Source organism: Rhyacophila brunnea, unplaced genomic scaffold (genome assembly GCF_057557595.1).
Source record: "Rhyacophila brunnea isolate RB1 unplaced genomic scaffold, BYU_Rbru_1.0 scaffold_12, whole genome shotgun sequence".
Lineage (NCBI taxonomy): Eukaryota > Metazoa > Arthropoda > Insecta > Trichoptera > Rhyacophilidae > Rhyacophila > Rhyacophila brunnea.
Window position 1 is genome coordinate 42,740,679 of NW_028232774.1, and position 22,522 is coordinate 42,763,200.

Consider the following 22,522-nt stretch of genomic DNA (forward strand, 5'->3'; position numbering starts at 1 on the left):
TCACTATAAATAGTCCTGTTTATCATAGAATATACCAGTAAATCAATACTTACCTTTTTTTAACTTCACGCAAGAAAATGCAATTTTTTCTACATTTTAAATAATAAAATTACAACGAGAGAATCTGGTGATACCTTAAAATAGTAAAAAGTTGAAAATATTTAGTTTGTTATGAAAAAGAGTAAATAAAGCCTCGCATTCACTAGGATGCAAATGGAGCAAAATGTCGCGGGACATGATGCTCAACATCTACGTCGATGTATTGGAAACAATGACGCCCGAGAAGACTGTATTGGTCAGTGCTGCATATATATATATTTATTCCCACACTGCTGGCATGTTGAGGGACACGATGCGGTCATGTCTACACGCCTCGCTAAATGCGAGCATGCAACATGTCCTGCGTAACGTAGAAATGCCGTACTATGTTAAATGAAACACGGAGGACAGTGCGCAATGTTGCAGCATCACGCAGACTCTATGTTGCGCGTCATGTTGAGGGATATTTTGTTCTTTAGTGCCAGTGAATCATTGACATTCATGGTAAATACTGTACGTATATTACAAATTGTTGTACGGTGCTTACTGTTTCATTATTGAATATTGCTATTTTTTTCGTTTATTATAATAATTGCTTACCTCCTTTCTACACACGGTCTTCTCCATTGCAATATGAATTATATATGACTATGTATCGTTATGTCAGGAATAAAAATACCAACATAAATTGCATCAAAATTTTATATCATTTCAGACGGGAAGTAGCAATATGTAGTTAATTAATTAGAATTACCGCGAGAACAATTCTGACCTCAGTTATTAAAAATATTGAAATATTTTTATTCATGTAATTCTACACAGTTTTTAGTGAAATATGCACCGCGGTTTCCGATATATTCTGTCATTTGAATATTGCAAAATAACCACCATGTTACATGATACCTGTTATACGAAGAGTGCGCAAAACGCTTGTAAATGTACCATCTCCCGAATGAAAACATTGTTTTTTTTTGCATGAAATTGAGCGTAATTGAGAGGTTTATTGTGTCAAATTCATTTCCGTCAGCGTAATTGGCCGTAATTGATATCAAATTTAACAAGCCAAAATACCGTAACTGATATTCACGAATTTATCTGAATATTCAATAATAAGGGATCAGAATAAACAATGCTTTTTTTTATAAAAAAAATGTTCTTTTTGTCAATAGTATAAAACCCACATAATAAACGGAATAATTGGATATTTAAGGGAACAAGGGTAAGCGATAAGTTTGATAAAAATCTTAAATGGAAATGGGTGGAAATCTCTAGACAAATTTTGTCATCCAGTGGCAGGTACCCGAGAGGTAGAAAACGTACCGTTTGTAATCATAAGTAGAAATTTTAAAAATAAAATTGTTTCATTGATTTTAATATTTTAATAAGACATACCTATTTAAGTTTTATATATTTATATAATCTCATGTCACACACGAATATCATCGTAGTTATAATAACTATATTGGTAACCAGATGCACTGTAATTTATACGCTTTCTTTTTAAATAATACATATTAAATATTTTTACCAATGTGAGCTGGGGCGATGTAGTTTTTTTTCGATCATGTCCGATCCTAATAAGATCATATGGGCCTCCACAGAGTGGAGGTTTGTATTAACAGATTTAGTTTTTACCAATAAGTATATTTGCCAGATCCAGGATTTGAACCTGGGACCCACGACATTATAGGCTGACGCTTAAGCCGCGCGGCCATCGTGGGACTGTAGTTTAGTGATTTTTTAATGTTTTCGTGTTAAATAATACATCACTAACGCTATATTTGACCATGGCCATGATTATTTTCATGACTTTGATCGTAAGTGCTGCTACCGGCACTTACGGCCAAGATAGTGACCTTGACACCATCTCAGAATAAAATGGAGTAAATAAACTCATGCTAGTTGGATTCTCCGCCACAGGAAAATGGGCAAAAAATAATTTTTGCTTGCCATGCGTTTTTTATTAAAAACTACATAGTGAAACTAAATGTTATTTAGCTTTACAATAATTGTTACAGTCTATATTTTATCCAAGATTATTGATTTATAGTGGGTAGATTAGATTTTGATTCATACGAACGCTTCGATATTTGACTGAGCTCTAAACATCTGAATACGCCAGCGATATAATACTGCCCCCAATAAAGTGACCATGACGAGTCGCGCGTCAAACTGTTCTATTATTATATACATATTAATTAATGGTCTACCTACATATTTCCATACTCGAGAGCAAAAATAAAACTGCAATACGAAATGACTTGATCTTGTCACATATCCGTTTTGTATTATTTAACATGATTGGTACAAACTTTAATTAGAAAAGCAAGACTTATATTTTTATTGCATAATGAATTTTGAATAAGTATAGTGATATAATAAATTTATATATACAAAGGTACTACCATATTATTGAAAGATTTGCTTATTTCTGTAAATTGTGAATAATATCCTTTATTTATTACTTTCTGATGTTTATAAAAATATATCCAATAGAGTTATTACTACATAATATGTATAATATTATTATATGCAATTAACCAATACATATTCCTACTTGCAAGAAATTTATCTTATCAACTGATTTTCTATATTAACGATACTTTCATGGTATTTTTACAGCATCCAATCATCCTGATATTGTGACATAAAATAGGCCGATATATTATTCCATAATAATATTATATAAAGGATGATTTATAGCAGATATCCTACAACATACACATATGCAATAATCATAAATCACACAAATTCACCAGTCATCAAAAAGGATTATCGTCCTTCCACAACCGTATTTCTATATATATATTTTAAATAATATGATATTATTTTTTTGTCTATGAATAGGCACTTAATCAAAAATCTATATTTTTTATATATTTCACACTACTTTTATGAAATATTAATATTATTACCAGCAGAATTATCTTAACACATAAAAAATGAGTTATTTCTACCCAATTATTAAATTTAATGGTGATGTATAAATAACTATTTCTTTTATTCAACGAATAATTCACAAAATTTAAGAATGTACCATTCTGATTATTGAACATACATCATTTTGAAAACACTTTCTGAGAAAATATGTTATAACCAATAGAAAAAATCTTTTTGAAAAAAGTAAGCCACCCCGGCAGGGAATCGAACCCTGCATCTCCTGGATTTACGCCCCGTCCGTCGCATTTACCTTTATGCTACAAGCCGACGTACTAATTGCGACAAATTTTAGCTATTGGCCTTTTTAATACCTACTCATCAGCGTTCATCTAAATCAAGCTACTTTGGCAATCGGTTTTTGTTTTATTAAATCAAAGTAGATACCTATTACTTCAATTACTAACCGACGTCGTGGATTTCTCCAATATTTTTTTTATCATATAACTTACTTTAACTTGCTAATAATTTATAATTAACCATTTCTTTTATTCAACGAATAATTCACAAGATTTAAAAATGTACCATTCTGATTATTGAACATACATAATTTTGAAAAATACTTTCTGAGAAAATATATTATAACCAATAGAAAAAATCATTTTTGAAAAAATCTTTTTGAGATGCAGGGTTCGATTCGCTGCCGGGGTGGCTTACTTTTTTAAAAAGATTTTTTCTATTGGTTATAATATGTTTTCTCAGAAAGTGTTTTTCAAAATTATGTATGTTTAATGGTGATGATTATGACGGTTATTCAATACCTAGCCATTATTATTATTTAAGGAGATTTAAAACATCCTCAGTAATTGTAAGTATTCAGAAATCCGCATGATAGATGCATTTATATATTGGTTAGTGATTAGAGCATTTGTCCAGCAAGTGAAACACAATGTATTCGAATTCCACCCGATAAAAAGCTTTTCTTTAAGCTTCTACATAATGCGTATATTTCTAAAGTTTTTTCTAGCTTTGTATAAATATATATAAATATATATTGCCATCTAAATTAATTGGTTTTGTAGCTGCATATTTTTATGGAATTTAATCATTATCACCTATTGTCGATTCAGAACCTATGATACAATTTCGAAGTCATTTCATATTCTTCTGCGTTTGACGACGTCTTTTACATCATGCAAAATGTAAGTGATCTAGTTATTCATTATTTACCCCTTTCTGATCCTTTTATATTATATTCAACCTGTTTTTATTAAGAGCGACAGTCCGACATTCCGGCTTTAGATGCAGTAAAACACTGTAATTTAAAATATTAAATTAGTTAGATCGTAAGTTCTAGACAATATACTTAAAAATATTGGGAGGTAGGTAAATCAATTAGATATATTAAATTAGATATATACCCCAAAATAATAAACTATCATGTGCTTATTCATAATTATTATACTGATAAAATCACATATTCATGTTATTACCTAATTTCATAATTATACCATGGTAGTATCCAATATAAACAAATATAAATATTATCATCATCATCATCAGTTCGTCGGTATCAATCCACTGCTGAATGAAGTCCTCTCCAACTCTATCCACTCTTCTCGGTCCCTTACACTCATGTATATCTACCGAACTTTATGAGGTCGTCCATCCTTTGGGTACCACTGTATGGTGGCATTTGTGCAGCGGTTGTCCACTCACCAGCCCATTGCCATTCCATCTGCGTAGCGACCTATATCACATCGCATACGCTTATCTGCTTTTTTATCCATTGGTTTATTCTGTGATCTTTACGCGTTATGCCCAACATGCAACTTTCCATGCCACGTTGCGCTACTCGCTATTTTTGATTTTCTCTTACATTAAGAGTCCATGTTTCACATGCATACTTGAGCGTTGGTGGGACACATTGGTTGAATACTTAAGACAAAATGGGAGGTCACGTTAGAAAATACTATTCAGGTGCTCAAATGCACTCCATACAATTTTGGTACTGCGAAAAATCTCGTCATATATATACCTTATTCCATGTTATATGTAAAATTATGTGAAAACCACAGAACCCATTTTGGTATTTTGATTAACTGAATGAACGGTCTGGGTCCCAAGATAACTCTAAAATACAATTTATTACAACAACAAAAAAACTAGAGGTTAAGCGAGTAAGCAAGGTCAAGATAGTACCCTTAGATTGAACTATTGCCACAACAAGCCACTAGTACGCATATAATTTTGTATAATACATTGAATGTAACAAAAGTTTATAAATATACAGTTGAATATAATCTCACTGATATTTTGTATATTTAACAAAACCAGTAAGTATTTTTTCAATAGCAGTAAGTATTTTGATTTTTTAAACTATAGATTAAACCTAAAAAAATGATTGAAGCTTTGAGCTGATCCGTGAAATAATGATATAACCTAGTATTAGTTATATATATATCTGATTTATAATCTTTTACTAGTAGAAATTCTAATGGATTTAAGTTTTGTACTATTCTATTTGAGTCCTTTTCTTTTTAAAACTTAAACTGCAAAACTTAAATCCATTAGAATTTGAATTCAAATTCCATCAAGAACATTCGGTCGATAGTATTAATATTTTACAAATAGATAAACAAACCTATTTCAGTTTTCATTTATATGGAAATACGTTAAGCATTCGATACGTGACCGAATCTGTGCTATCTCATCATATTGTTTATGGATGTAAATTTGACTACCTATAACAAATCGTGCTAGTTTAACTTAAATTAAATTCACACTTTACGATTGTGATTTTCAAATAACAAATTGAATTAATATGCACAGTATTCTAGGCGTAAAGTTTACACCCTGTGTAAAGCACGTACAGTTTAATATGACTGTTCTCGTATAACATGAAAATAGTAAAAGTGGCCGTACAAATCAATGCAGCACCCAAATGAGGACGAATAAAAAGCAAACGAACCGAGGGCCTCAGGCGTATAAGGAAATTCCGAATAGAGCCATGAAAATGCGCCAATTCAATCTCGAGGATCATAAGTTTTTATGTCCTTGTCTTTCATATGCGAATGTATATTCTCTGTATTCGTCACGCGTCGCCTATCTCATATGACCCAAAATCTTGCATACGGCCTTCCGGGGTATGAAAAATCGTGTTGGATTTTTATTATAACACCCCTTTTAAGGGATGCGAGGTATGCCGTCTGGTTATGGAAGGTATAAATGTGCACGCGTTCAACATTGTACTAAGATGTTACAGGCATTCTAAATACACTATTCTCAATCAATATTATATATCATAATAATAATATGGTGGCAGTAAAACAAAAAAACGATATAAAAAACCATTCACACAAAACGTCATAGAGAAATCGGTAAGGTATCAACCCAAACAATAGCTTCAGGTATACCGATATGAATTAAACTATTACTATTGTTATAGGACTCCACAATGTACTCTATGGATTGACCTTTTATGTCCCATTCATGAATCATATAAATACATATGGAATACGCACACTGGATATTTATATTATATTTAACATTATATTATTTAGAAGAACACTAACTGAGAGAGTATATCACAACCAATAGAAAAAACTTTCTTTTTGAAAAAAGTAAGCCAACCGGTCGGGAATCGAACCCGGCATCTCCAACGGGTAAACGCCCCAAACTAGTCGCATTCAGCCATTATGCTACGGAAGACATACTAATGACGACAAATATTTAAGCTATTAGCTATTAAATACCTACCACTCAACGCTCTTCGAAATCATGTTACTTCGGCAATCGATTTTTGTTTATTAAATCACCGGTTGGCTTACTTTTTTCAAAAAGAAAGTTTTTTCTATTGGTTGTGATATACTCTCTCAGTTAGTGTTCTTCTAAATAATATAATGTTCAATAATCAGAATGATATATTCTTAAATCTTGTGAATTATTCGTTTGAATAAAAGAAATAGTTAATTAAAAATTATTAGCAAGTACAAGAAGTTGCTTAAAAAATATTGGAGAAATTCCTAGACGTCGGTTAGTAATCGTTGTAATAGTAAAATAACTACCTACTTTGATTTAATAAACAAAAATCGATTGCCGAAGTAACATGATTTCGAAGAGCGCTGAGTGGTAGGTATTTAATAGCCAATAGCTTAAATATTAAATATTAAATATTTGTCGTCATTAGTATGTCTTCCGTAGCATAATGGCTGAATGCGACTAGTTTGGGGCGTTTACCCGTTGGAGATGCCGGGTTCGATTCCCGACCGGTTGGCTTACTTTTTTCAAAAAGAAAGTTTTTTCTATTGGTTGTGATATACTCTCTCAGTTAGTGTTCTTCTAAATAATATAATGTTCAATAATCAGAATGATATATTCTTAAATCTTGTGAATTATTCGTTTGAATAAAAGAAATAGTTAATTAATAATTATATTATATTTCTTTGGAAGGCTTAAGTCAGGAAGCTCGTCCAGCAGATACAGCGCGCTCGATGCTCGCAAAGTATTAGGAAGGTTCTCTTCCGCAATTTAGGATAGATTTCTCGAGCGAAGACGTTTTTTGGTGCAGACGTTATGTCACCAATATTCTCAAGAAAAAATATCGACAACGTTGCCTCAAAACGGTACTACTAAATAGCCTCACTTTTATTTACAAGATGCAGATAAGACGATGTGATGCCGGTAATTTTGTTTAATAGGATTAACAATGAAGAAAGACGAATAATAAACCTCACTTCAAAATTAATTATTTTTTAAATATTTTAACATATTTTGTATTTATAAGTAGGTACTAATACCTTTTAGAACTCACGCGTGTGTGTGTGGAGTTCTTCAATCGAGCATTATTTTATGTTTGGGGAGTGAGAGACATAACGGGCACAAATATATATATTGACAACACAAATTTTCAATTAGAAAGCTCCGCGCAGAGCTGGATTTATTTTTCTTCAATTACACAAACATTGATAAGTAAACATAAGAGGTGGGCGATTATTATAATTACACTTGTCACATGTCACCGATGGGCGGATTAACTTTTGGTATATTACCTGATCACACTACACTGTTCATTTGATGGTTAATTAATTTAAAGGTGGTTATAATGAATTATTATTAATACGGCAGCGATAAGGGACGCACTGATTTTTATGATAATAAAACACGCGTGGCTTTACATTGTAACGTAGGCCATGCTAAATGGCGAGCGAGCTGTTTGAGGTCTCACGCTTTTTTCAGTGATTTCGTGACTGACCTTCTTATCTATTATTTAAAAAAATGCATCCCTTCTCGCGGGGAGGTGAAACATGTGAGCGCGGGGCAAGGTGAGGATTTGGCTCGGTGTTTACAGGCCAGAAGACCCTTCTGACAAATTCTTGGTTTAGAGGCGCATGGAAATGAATGTGGGTCGTCTAACTCTGACAAATGCGTTTTGCGATAATAATATTATTTTATAATATTTATCGGGGGTTGCAAACTCTTGCAGGGCTGGTCATTTAACATTGTTCTTAAATTTTTGATTAGATTACTGATTTGGAATTTGAAATGTTCTCGTGCTAGGGGTTTCGTTTGGTAATAGTACCTATTAAAACTTTTTACCCGGAGCGGGCTGGAGCGCAGCAACTCAGAAAAGAGTCCGCTCCAACCCTCTGGTTGTAAGTTTAATGATAAGTGTGTAATACATTATTATAAAATTTCTATTAGCGATAGCTTGCGACTTCGAATGTATACATATTATTCTTCTCTTCTTCTTTCTCGGTATTACATCCCTTGGCGGGATTTGGCCTCCTCTACAGTTGTCCTCCACACGCTCCTTTCCCTGGCTGCTCCTCTCCAGTCTCCATCCCTCCCCATCTTTCTCCAGTCCTCTTCGATACGGTCAGCCCGCCTCTTCTTTGGTCTGCCCCTAGACCGTTTCCACTTGGTCATGATTTTTGGCGTCCTGTGCACAGGCATTCTATCAACATGTCCAGCCCACCTTAGTCTTTGGAATCGACAGGATTTCACCACAGTTTCATGTTTTATTAACTCTTCTAACTCGTGGTTCATTTTTATCCTGTAACTTCCATTTTCCAATGTGGGCCCGAAAATTTTCCTGAGGATCTTTCTTTCGAATATGGCCAGTTTATGTTCTTCCCTTTGAATGAGGCACCATGTCTAACAGCCATAGGTAGCTACTGGTCGAATAACTGTTTTGTAGATAAGCAGTTTGCTATTCTTGCTTAAGATTTTCGAACTCAGTAGACCCTTACAGTCGTAGAAGGACTTATTAGCAGCTATGAGTCGTATGTTCACCTCTTTTGTTGTTTTATTGAGTATGTTTAGGTTAGAGCCCAGGTACGTGAAGCTCTGAACCTCTTCCCATACCTGCTGCTCTACACAGATATTTCGAGGTGGACCCTGCTCTCGCGTGGATACCATGTATTTTGTTTTGCAGGCATTTATTTCTAATCAAAGCTTTTCCGCTTCCTTTTTCAATGTTGTGGCATGGTCGATCAGTCTTTGTTTGGATCGGCTAGTTATAACTATGTCGTTAGCATAGGCGCACATCTGGGATGTGTTAGAGTTAACACAACCCCTTATGTCATAGTATACATATTATTCATATTTGATTTAAAAAAAATTGTGACGGACAACGGTTAGATCTCTTTATTACTCCACTCAAGCTACTTCAACTATAATTCATCTTTGCTAACCAACCACTTTATCATAATCAACCTGGGTCAATCTTAATCTAGATCCTTCCACTCTTCGTGGTCCCTAATTCTTCGCTGCCACGTACATCTATCGAACTTTATGAGTTCGTTTATCCATCATATTTTAGGGTGTCTAGGTAGTCATTTGGTGCCTCTTAGGTACAATGCATGACCATATTTTGGTCCATCGGTTATCTACTCGCCAAGCGACATGCACATTTTATCGTTATTTCATATGCTTAACGACCTCCATCACATCGCGTACTCTTGTCTGATTATACTTACTCATGATGAATTATTGCATGTGCGTTAGTCGCTCGTCATATCTCACCTCGCAATTCCACCACTGTTATCTGAGCTGTGCATTATTTTCGAAAATTTTTATATTACAACTTGCAGCATTACTAACAAAATGTTGAAAGACGATTCTATGGTTACCCATGGAAGACCAAATGTAGTAAATTTATACTATGTTGGTATCAATATTGTCGTTTATAAGTTGTGCTTTCATAAACAAATATTGGTGTAATAGTTTTTGAGTTATGATGGAACAAACGGATACGTCATAACGATAGACAGACAATCCAATTGTATTGAGTTTGTAGTATATAAATAGTTATTTTATAGTGAAAAATTAGGTACTTATACCTACACAAATAAAAAAATATGAATCAGTTTTATCTAAACTTAATATTATATGATATAACTTTTAAAACAATTCCATCTAGGGTGGCTTTGATAATATGAAAAAAATAATAATAACCTACATAAGAAGATTATCTATTTTAAATTTTATTTCGAAAACCACGTTACGTAATACGGTTAAATAGCATCGTATAATGGTTCAACGACTATGCATATATGGGATTATCTTATAATCTGCAATCATTTGTCAAGTAAATTATAAATTATGGCCATCTTAATTTTCATTCTAATAGTAATGTACTCGTATCATAACATTATGATTTTCTTATACGCTTTCAGCCGTTTGATTTTGTTTCGAGTTATTTTGAGTTTTTACTCACGATGGCCGTGCGGCATAGGCGTCGGATTATAAGGTCGTGGTTTTCAGGTACAATTTCTGGGTCTGGCAAATACATGTCATAAAGTTTTTCAATTTGTGTTTGGCGTCAAAGTATGGACCTGATATGAGCAAGTGGCTAATATCTATTTCGCGTAAAAACAAAAATTTGTTGATACTAAACCTCCACTATGTGAAGCCCATATGATCTTATTAGGGGCTAATAATAAATAATAATATTTTGAATACAAAAAATCTGTACTGGGAGCCTGTTTACCCTAAGTGCATAAAAAACGTATTCATGGGTTACTAACCCGAAACAACTGTTTGCAGCATAAATGACTAAATTAAAGTCAAAACTACCAAAAATAACACTTTTGGGAAACGTAATTTAAAATTTATGTTGCTAATTAATAATTATTAATTACTTAATTAAGTGTAATTATCAATTTTAGAAATTTATGGTTAGTGAGTTAGCCCTCGAAGATATGTTAATTTAGAGGAACAACGGACTCATTAAGATACAGTGGCAGTACAACTATAATGTGTTAGGAACTATTTGATTACACCTATACATTTGTAATTTTGAAATTAATAAAAAAATATATTTTTAGTCATATTTTTCATTATTAACTTCTATAATTAGTATCAACCAAGTGGTCGTATGTTGTTATTGTGAAGAACTGTGATCTTTTTATGGTATTTACACCATCAGTTTCCGTCGATATATATTCTTGATTTTTTAAATTAAAACATTCCTCAGTCAATGGATTGATAGGGTAAAATATCTTTACAAATGACCCAACGTAAACAGTTTACAGCCATTTATTCGGATAGCCAGTATACTATTTAGTAACCAAAAATATTACATTAGCGATCAAGAAACAATTCTTTCAAAATTACTTTTGTTTGGCCAGATGTATGTGATATGGTGACGTGCTAGTAAAACTAAATATTGTATATTAATTTTGATCATTTCTAGTACCGCAAAGATTTGAGTTATATTCCTGTATCGTCCGCAAAAGAAAGAAGGGCCAATAGCATGAAAATATCGTTTTTCAATAAACAATCACATAATTTTTTAATAAACATATAGTAGGTGCAAAATAAATAAATAACAAAAACCTGGTTTTTTACTGGTTTTTACCTGGTCATTTACTTTTTTGTTTACAAACAATACTGTCAATGCAGAAAATATTCATTTTATGAATTGAACTGGCGTTTAGGTGGTAGAATTCTATTATAATGGTTTTGAAACTAAGTTATTATTGTTCATTCTATTTCAATTGAGTTATTTCGACTCGAATTTTGACATTTTGCAAGTTGAGATAAACAAATACATACAAAAACTACAGGTATGATCTTATCAATGTAGATGTCAACCTATTAGATATTGCGCTTATTAAACTAATTAATACCTACTTATTAATATTTTTCAATCCCAAAAATAAGGTCGATATGTAAGTCTGGGATCTATATGAAAGTATGTATAATATGTAATATGCATGTGTGTATGTATGTAGGTACGTGTGGATGCATGTGGATCTGTTCTTGTATGAATGTAAGTATACATACTATATATATATATACATACACACACACATAGACATATTAATATTAAAAAAAACTCAAATGTTGCTAAAACTTGGTCTTGTATAGTTTAAAATACAACCAATTGAGAAGAGAAATTAATTTAAACAGTATATACGGTAAATTGAAACTAAACATCAGTAGCCTGATGATGAGTACCTCCACTATACGGAAGTACATTGAAACATGTATATGTCTGAGAGCGATTAAAGACACATATCCACATTCCAATGTACTTCTATGTAACAGAAGTACTTAGCATTTACCCACTTACCAAATATTTTTTTCAAAAATTGATTTTTTACCCAGTCTCTCCAAAGGTTGCCGACCACTGATTTAGATAGTGTTTGTTACTTTTTAAAATAAAATTAAACCCTACATCCAAGTCATATTAGATAATAGTCAAAAAATATTCATTTATTTATTAAATATGCCAATATACCATACACAATTTTAGATATTTTATAAATAGAAGAATATTTTTTATCGTCAATTTTTTAGTCTAGTATTCACTTATTAACGTATATTTTAACGTATATTTCTCTTATTAAGGTTAAAAATATAAATTAATAATTTAGGAATTCATATTAGTAATAAAATAAAATATAAAAATATTTGTCGGAAGTTGGATTCAAACCCACGCCAATAGAACTTCAAATTTTTTATACAATTACTACAGCGTTATACCGTTCGGCCACCGTGCTTGTCGCTATGTTGTGAAAAATTGTAATAAAATAAGTATCACGGTAATATATTGCGTTACACCTGAATTTAAAAAAATAAGTTTGGTTTTTTGACAATTATGTAAATTAGGTTACTAAAAAACTGGAAAACTGAGTCTTTAGATTGAGTACACATAAGTTGTCAATTTCATAAAAATTCCACTTCACTTCGAGTCCTCCATTAAATCTCTGATGATCGTGATAATATTATTAGAGTTGTGTTTTACTGCTAATTTCAATACACTATTTTAAATAATTAATATTTTACGAGATTGTCGATTTTCTCTCTATATGTAAACGGCTTAATATACATTTAATAATTGAGTAGAAAATAAATGAATATGAAACATAATACATACAATACATTCATATACGTTTACGTTAAGTAATTAATTAAAATGATATTGAGTATTAAGCTCTGCTGAATTTTCTCTTCGTATTAGATTACTGATTCAGAAGAATTGACTTATATTCGCTCCCCCTCTCTCTGCCATTTTATTGCAGACATAGATTTTTGAATGTGTATGTGCGCGTCGATTTGTCGATAGGGCGCCGTGACGCTTTGACATATATAGATAAAAACTCTGTGCCGCCACCCTCTGAAATGTAAGATAGTAGTATTATTATTGCAAGGAAAACTTATGCGTCTGCCTTATCTTTATTGTTGCAATCGAGGATTTTAAAAACCTGTGCGAAAATATGTATCTAAAAGGTTGATACGTAGAACATGGTGCGCACAAGAAGGGGAGGGGGCAGCTGACAGGGGTCTAGCCTAGGGGTCCGGGCTTAAAGGGAGTCCGACGTGGCGGGTCAATTAGTTAAGTGAGAAAAACACACCATAATTTTGCTCTAATAGAAAAAAGTCAACTGCGGCGCTACTTTTTTAACATTTAAAAGCATGTGGCTATCCGATGTAATTTGATGTGATTTATGATGATTCACATAAGTAATTAAATGATAATTTACGTGTGGAATTTGATTTCATAATTATTGTAACTGTGAGTGAACACGAGAGAGCATACCGACTTAAACATTACACGATGTCGGCAATTGCCGAGCACTCGATGGATACCGGACACAAATTTGACTTTAAAACCAAGATATTGGGTCGGAATAAAGGATATTTCACACGATTGGGAAAGGAGGCCATTGAAATCCATAGAAACCCTGAAAATATTAATAGGGATGATGAATTACGGTTAAAAATGTCATGGTTTCCGGCACTATCAGCAAAATCCAATATTCGAGCCGGTATCCCTGGTCGTACCGATTGACAAATTACTTTGAGCAACGTTTGCTCTTACCTAATTGGATTCCTTTTGACATTCTTAGAGCAATGTTTACATTCTTATACCTACACTACATTTTCATCATAAAACATATCAACATATCATCTTTTGATAATGGCCTCTGCAACGAGCCCGAAACGTCGAGTAAAGAAGGACACACGGTGGAAACCCAAAAATCTACTACGATAGGAAACAACCGTGAAAGCCTTAAACATATATTTTGACTGTGTTTCCTAACTTACAAAATGGTTTTTATCCAATATGGTAAAGGGTTGTATGTCACTTGGCCACCACAAAAGGAAGTCACAATCAGTGCTTTATAATATTATGCTAAGTGCCGATAACTCAATAAATCAACTGTATTTATTTAAAAATACACGGAATACCCTTAACCCCGGGGTTCCGTGGAAACCACTTGGGAAACACTACTGTAGGAAATCACACTGCCCTTAACCTTAGCGATAGGTATGAGGCCCCGCCATAGATCCAGGCGCAGGGGCCCACTTCATGATGTGAGGGAAATGACGTAGAATATTAATGTTTCCTGTAAGACTTAATTGTAATTCCTATGCATATCTAATACTTTGTCAAAACATTCAATTACATTGCAAAATTTATGACATTTTTAAAATTACGATTTTCCGTAAATTCTATGAAATACGAGTATTATTATGAAGTTTATTCCGAAGATCAAAACCCCAAATTCTGAAATCTTCAATTGCCGAAATCCCGAATGCCTAAAATGCCAAAAGCTGAAATCCCGAAATCTTAATAGAAAAAATTTTATGTCGAGGAACGAGTATACATATAAAATATGTTAATTTGGTAGACAAATTAAAACTAGATAACTATTTCAATATTTAACTCTTTTCTCATTCTTTGTCTTATTCTCATAATCTCACTTATTTAAATAGTATTTGCATACTTACTAAGTGGTAATGTTAGGAAAAAATATATTAACTAGTGCACTTCAAGAAGGTGCCAATATAGTTACGACAGAAATATTCAAAGACGTTTGCATGAGAATCGATTTTTAGGATTCTTAGCATCCAAATATATCTAGGTAGGTATATATGTTTTAAAAAATATAATGTTAATATTACATAATATATCAGGAATTTTTCTCCTAGTGAGATATCAGCATTCGGGATTTCGGTTATTGGTATATCTCCTGGCACCCCTTGGTTATATCTAGTTAGAATAGTTGCAGTAGGTACGGAATAATTATTCAAGTTTATTATAAAGTTGTATCAAAAAGCTCCATGTACTAAGACTTGTTCTATCTATGTGGTGGAGAACATAGAATGCAACCCTTTGAGAAAGTCTTGAAATGTGAATAGATAAACACGACATACTAAACCATGACGTATTGGGCTAATCGGGATGTCCGACTTGGTTCTGACTAATTCAGATATTAAAAAAAATGATAATATAAATAAAATATAAAAGGGCCTTCTGATAAAGGGTGTCTTTAAATGCCCAATATAACTTGAAATTGTAAAAAAAGCACAAAAAAATAATTTTTGCATATTAACAAACCCGTTAAGCTAAAAATGAGCCTCATCCCTGAACGGTTTTGCGACAAAATAACGTCTATAAGTAGCACGAATTGACGACTGATTTTCAAAGTAAATTTGGATAATTTGGCAGCGTTGTTCAAGCGTGATTCTATTCTTGATAATTTTCTAGAGTATATTGATCATAAATGTCAAAAGACGAGAGCGGTATCACAATTTGGTTTGAGAGTTAACATTTTCGTAAATTTATTTAAGTAAAAAAAAAAACAAAACCGTAACATCCGTTAAAGATTGTTTGTGATACGACACTGGTTGGTTTAGAGGGGTCTGTACTTGTGCTGTGTCAAACATTTTTAATTCAGAAAATTGCTGTGCTGTGCTGTAAATAATAAGAAAATGACCCAATTATACAATTGTTAGATGAAGATTGCCAAACCTTATTAAATGCAATTCATTTTAAAATTTACGTTGTCATTCTGTCGACAAAAAAAGTCTCGAACAATTCACAAAATAGACAATTTTCGTTTTATTTCATTCCTTTATCACCGTTTACTGCTGTCATAAAACCGTCACTCGTACTTATTGTCTGACATACTTTTCTTTTCTTATTTTTATAGCTCCCACATTGCCATGAACTGTCGCTGTCTTCAGGAATGGAGAATTCATCGAGAATTACGCGCCGCCACTGCACGACTAACTGCCGAGGTATACATTACTATTTTACATTCACTATACTATTATATACATAATGTAAAAACGTACAAATTTGCGATACTACTTGTTTTAATTAAGTAAAACACAATAATATAAGAGTACTTATTCCACATTATTTAATCAACAATAAGACGGATTTCGTCATCATCAGTTGACAATATACGATTGAGTAGAAGACACTCGTCTTTATGTTTATTACATTATGTTGATGTACATACTACATAATATTATGTTTTATTTTCATTAATACAATATTTTCTACCAAGATTAAAATTGATTGTTGATGTCATTAAAGAAAAAATACTATTCCAAAATATTTATTACAACGTTTTTATTAGGTCGTATTCTGGCGGTTTTTGTCCGGTACAAATCTTGCAATCGATTTTTAACTAACTTCCTGACAAGCTAGACATTTAAAACTTTTAGAACATGTCAGAACACGATGCCAATGCATTTTTTAAATGCTTTTAGCCATTTTTAAGTAGAATTGAATTCATTTTAGGTTAATTCTGTTTTGTATAAAAAGTTATTTCGGAAGAAATCCGTAATCCAATCCACTATTATTGGTTGCTAGGGTCCTACAACTAAATTATTAATATATACGTGCGTTACTATGGAAATCAATATGACATGCCAAGTACAATTTTTTTCATCGTTTAAGCTAGTCGAGTCAAGTTTATATGATTCAACAGAAAATTTAAAAACGTTGTATATAAAAAGTTCTTTTTATCTTGTAATTATTTTTAATACAGATTGGTACTTTCTTAATTCTTGTATAATATATTTCAGTCTAGAATAAAAAACAATGTAATGTGTATTCATATTTTTATATACGTAAACTTGCAAAATAAAATTATTCCCGCCATACTAATTTATTTAGTTTATTTGACTTGCAAAATTAATGCTTAAAAATAATAAATTAAACATAAATGAGACTAAAAAATGAATTCATTTTAAAAGTATTTACCTATTATTGTTGAAGTTAAATAGATAGTTAAAAATGTTATTATTTCTTTTTTCTTTAGTCTATGTTTATACAAAAATTTTACGATTACATCAGTTAACGTCATTTTACAGTGCCCAACTATTTGGTTTTAAAGAAAATTCTTTTTGTACCTACATAGTGTTTAATCCGGTCATAATCTATGATATTTGAAAAGTCAGTAATACTTGAATTTAATTGAAATCTTAAACGTTATTACTTTAGTTATGAAAATATTTAATGGGATAATAAAAGAGTGAAAATTAAAAGAACCCAGTAGCAAAGTTTAGCACTATGCTCGCTAGGTAACGGATAAAATATTGATTGCAAGTCTCGGATATTTAAATTGTATGAATTTTATTTTTCAAATAGGTACTTCCGTATTTATACCATATCCTACATGATATTAACATGCCATTAAAATATATATTAGGTGTCTAGCTTCCGAGTTGAAATACACGCTTTTCCTACGAAAATAATATATTATAAAGTGACCTATTTAAAGATTTCCATTCATAATATATTATTATATACCAACAATGATAAAAAAAAATTATATTATAAAGTTTATTTATTTGTTTGTACACATTATTATATATATATATATATATTATTTTAACGCTTATTTTGTTTATACTGCAAAAAAAAACTACAGTTTTCCATTTTCCTTCTATTGCTAGTCAATCTTCATGGTTTAAATTTTGCCTCTCTACTTAATTGTCATTGGGAAATTTACCATCTGGTTCATTCTATTATTGTATAACTCTTTTTTCTCCCCACGCATCAAAATAATGACCATAATATTAAATAAATGAACGTTAAATGTTGATACTCGTATTAATAGATAGTAAAGTTTACTTTGTGAACAAATGACATGGCATAATATATCATATATACATGTTTATGATATATCACTGGTTGGAAAAACCATCTAAAGATGTACAGAAAAAAATCTAAATTCTTGTTTAGTATTAAGTACTTATGGTGAAATTTATAGCTTAGCAACGTACCTTATGTAAAATAACAAAAAAAGTTTGCTTTAAGTCCCCTATACAATTGGTATCTAATCTCATCAATTTTTTTTTTATCAATTCATGATTAATTGAGTCACTTAAATGTCATAAAATATTCTAATAAATATTTGTCAAGCTTTTTAAAATGTTCTCATTATTTAAAGAAAGCACTACAATATAATATTGCATATTATATTTTAATTAAAAGCCTTTTTGTTCAGTACGTAAAACGGGACATGCATTTATATTCATAAATCAAACTTCAAAATATTATCAATTAAATTGGATCCACTCATAAAATTCGTGCGAATTTAAGGCTCATTTTTTTAAAAATGTAAAAATATATTAAAATGGTAAATATTTATAGGCGTCCGCGTAAGTCATGGGCCTCAAGTTCCAATCCCTGGTCTGGTAAAATTAACATCTCATTTTTCAATGTGTTTAAACCCAGAGGCTAATAGATTAAGCATTTGGCTAAGACAAATTTCTCGTAGATAAAAAACTGCTACGAAACCCCTTTGCAAGGTGGCCAAAATCAATGAAAAAAATATAAATAGCTACATTTAATATTTTTATTGTGAATAAATATAAAGCAATCGCTGAATGCAATGTAACAAGATGAACAAAATATTTTTTCACTCACATTTTTTAGGAATTCATTCACCACCAAACATACAATTTATAAAATTTTATTTACGAAGTTATTATATTGATAGACGATTGCTTTTCAAATAATGAATACAAATTTAAGAAAAAAATATTCATTGTATGTTTATTTCTTTTTTATACCTTTTTATAAAAGATCACCAAAACGGGTAGGTGTAATATTGTTTGGAATTAGGACTTAAAAAACTTTTTAGTTACCTATTTAAATATATTGTAATTTGAGACATAGTATACCTAAGTATATTTTTTTGTTTATTCATTTTTAATATATTGGTTTTAATATTTAATTCAATATGGGAATGCAACATTTTTTATTGAACAAATATAATTTTAAAATACTTCAGATATATTATATCAACTTGAAAAAATGTTTTAAAAAAATAACGCAGTTTGCGAAATGCTGCAGATCTGATATATTATGTATATGAGTTAATTTAGTAGTAATTAATGTTAACGTCGTCCAACTGACTTTCTCTTAGGTATGCTTACATACTGCAGGCTGAAATTTAGTAGGGATCGTTATTTAGTTACGTATTTTTTTCGACTTATACGACGTATCAATGAGAACCCTGCTATTCTGGGCAGTGTTGAACTGTGTGTCTCTGAAAACTATCTTAGAAATAGAGAGCATCAGTTGTTTATTCTCCCAAGGTGCAGAACCAACCTGTCACTGGTAATGAAAATTGGGAGGGCGATAATTATGTTCAACCAAATTACTTCGGGTGTTGATATATTCCACTTGCGTGACGGTGAGTTTAGGTGGACGCTATTTTAAAAACTATTAAAATAGGGTCTCTTTATAAACTCGGTGTACTTCTTTGAACTTCTATAGATGTATAATAATATTTTCACTGCTTTTGTATGTTTATATTATGTTCATTTTTATTACTTTTTTCTTTATAATAATGTTACATGTCATGTTGTGAACGTCTTGAATAATTTGTAATGTCCACAATATGTTAAAAAATAAATTGAAATTGTAATTAAGTAAGATGCAGAAACCAATGAATGCGGCTTTGATTCCCGCTCTGCGTCGTATTCTTTTCAAAGATTTTTTAATAAGGTATCTATATATCTGAGGTGTTTTAAAAATATGTGTATTATAATATTTGTATATCATACATAAGTTAGTTTTTTTTCTATTCAATATTAATATTATGGAGGTCACTGTATTTGAACAGAAAGGTCGGATAGTAGAATAGCTCTAGTGTGCTTGTATCGTTATTGTTGTGCCCAACTGCATTGCAGATAATAATATCGTGGCAAAAATTCGTACCTCAAAAAATCGCAATAGAGCCTTACGGGCAGAATGTGCGAATTAATTTTCCGTACGACCGCGGCAGCCGCTTTTACGATAAAAACCTTACAAGTTTACGACATCGAAAAGCTGTAGCGAAAACCTTTTCCGAATATTCCGCTGATAGCTATAGCTCTAAAGGTGGGGGGAAACAAGATTTATTTTACACAGGAAGAAAACCATGTATTGATATCAAAATATTATTTAAGTATTATAAGCCTCCATAGTTAGACTTTCAATCCAATATGAAGAAGCTTGCTTCAAATACGATCTAGGTGTCGGATTATATTCTTTTATATATTGTATGTATCACGTATTAACTGTAAACTTACATATGTAAAATATTGTACGACTCGTGTTCCGTTCATATGGTAGGCTTTATCCAGTATTACTACAGAAATTAAACATTTTAGCTCAATGTTAATAATTATAATTATTTGATACTTAGCTAAAAATAACAACTTTTGCAGAATTCGTAAATCACATGTAAATCAAATGGTTTCATTCTGCTAGGAATTTCGTAATCTCTTTTTTTTATACATATGCTGAACATTACAAATTATTAATTTAAGACGTTCATAACGCGTCGAGGACAACTTGGCACCAGGACAACTGGACGCGATGCAATTCGAAATTAAATATACGTTAGGTACTTTTAAAAAGAATATTTAACGGCCCACGTGCTCGTCGTAGGTCAAAATTGAGTTTTTATTGTATTTTCAAACCATGATCCTGGACACTCCTTAAACGTTATAGATTATATATTTATATAATTTTGAAGCCTTATTATCCTCTATAGTTATTTTAAACATTTGATGACTGCACAAAGTATTTTTGTTACATAAAATAGTATTCTTTTAAACCTCTCGCTCTAATGTTTTAGAATATAGTCATATTTCGGTACATAACTGTGCAGTGGTGTTAAGATTTTTTTCATTTATTAATTTTTAAACGCATTTATAAAACCATTAGTATAATTTATTACGAGATAATTTTTGTAAAATATTCACGATAAAAAATTATATTGATAATCTCTGTGATCCCAAATTTGACAAGAATTAGGCATTTTATTATTCAAAAAATCGGCAAGATTAACACATTTGAAGATGATTATAGAGATACTTATTATAAACGATGTCTTTGATCATTCAAGTGTCATAAACATCCTACGAATAATGATTGCTTTATAATAATTATTGACCTAAGAATAAGGTAGTGTTTTTTTGAAATACGCCATTTCTTTTGTCATTTCCCAGTGGTTAAGCTACAACATACGGCCGTAGCCATAAATTGACAAACTATAATTAAAGTAGGGAGTAAAATGATATTGACGCGCGTGTTTGAACATGTACCGTTTAAAAAAAAATTAAAAAAATCGGTTAGGTACATGTTCAAACACGCGCGTTAACATACTTCCTACTTCAATTATAGTTTGTTAATTTATGGCTACGGCCGTATGTTGTAGCTTAACCACTGGGGAATGACAAAAGAAATGACGTATTTCAAAAAAACACTACCTTATTCTTAGGTCAATAATTATTATAAAGCAATCATTAATCATAAGATGTTTATCACACTTGAATGGTCAAAGACATAGCTCATAATAAGTATCTTTAGAATCATCTTGAAATGTGTTAATTTTGCCGATTTTTTGAATAATAAAATGCCTAATTCTTGTCAAATATGGGATCACAGAGATTATCAATATAATTTTTTATCGTGAATATTTTACAAAAATTATCTCGTAATAAATTATGCTAATGGTTTTATAAATGCGTTTAAAAACTAATAAATGTAAAAAATCTTAACACCACTGCACAGTTATGTACCGAAATATGACTATATTCTAAAACATTAGAGCGAGAGGTTTAAAAGAATACTATTTTATGTAACAAAAATACTTTATGCAGTCATAAAATGTTTAAAATAACTATAAAAGATAATAAGGCTTCAAAATTATATAAATAGATTATCTACAACGTTTAAGGAGTGTCCAGGATCATGGTTTGAAAATACAATAAAAACTCAATTTTGACCTTCGACGAGCATGTCCCCCCTTAATATTATTATTTATATTTAAATTATTATTTATTATGATTT

The 22,522-nt window shown here is 31.2% G+C and overlaps 1 protein-coding gene across 2 annotated transcripts in view; it reads left to right on the forward strand.

Moving 5' to 3' along the window:
• LOC147078195 (uncharacterized) overlaps positions 1-22,522 on the forward strand; it is an 89,449-nt gene that overhangs the window by 61,309 nt on the left and 5,618 nt on the right. For both annotated transcript variants that reach the window (XM_085940220.1, XM_085940221.1), the window contains exon 3: positions 16,368-16,455. In XM_085940220.1, the coding sequence (XP_085796346.1) occupies positions 16,404-16,455 (52 nt within the window). In that variant the 5' untranslated portion in view covers positions 16,368-16,403. The remainder of the gene's footprint in view (positions 1-16,367; positions 16,456-22,522) is intronic.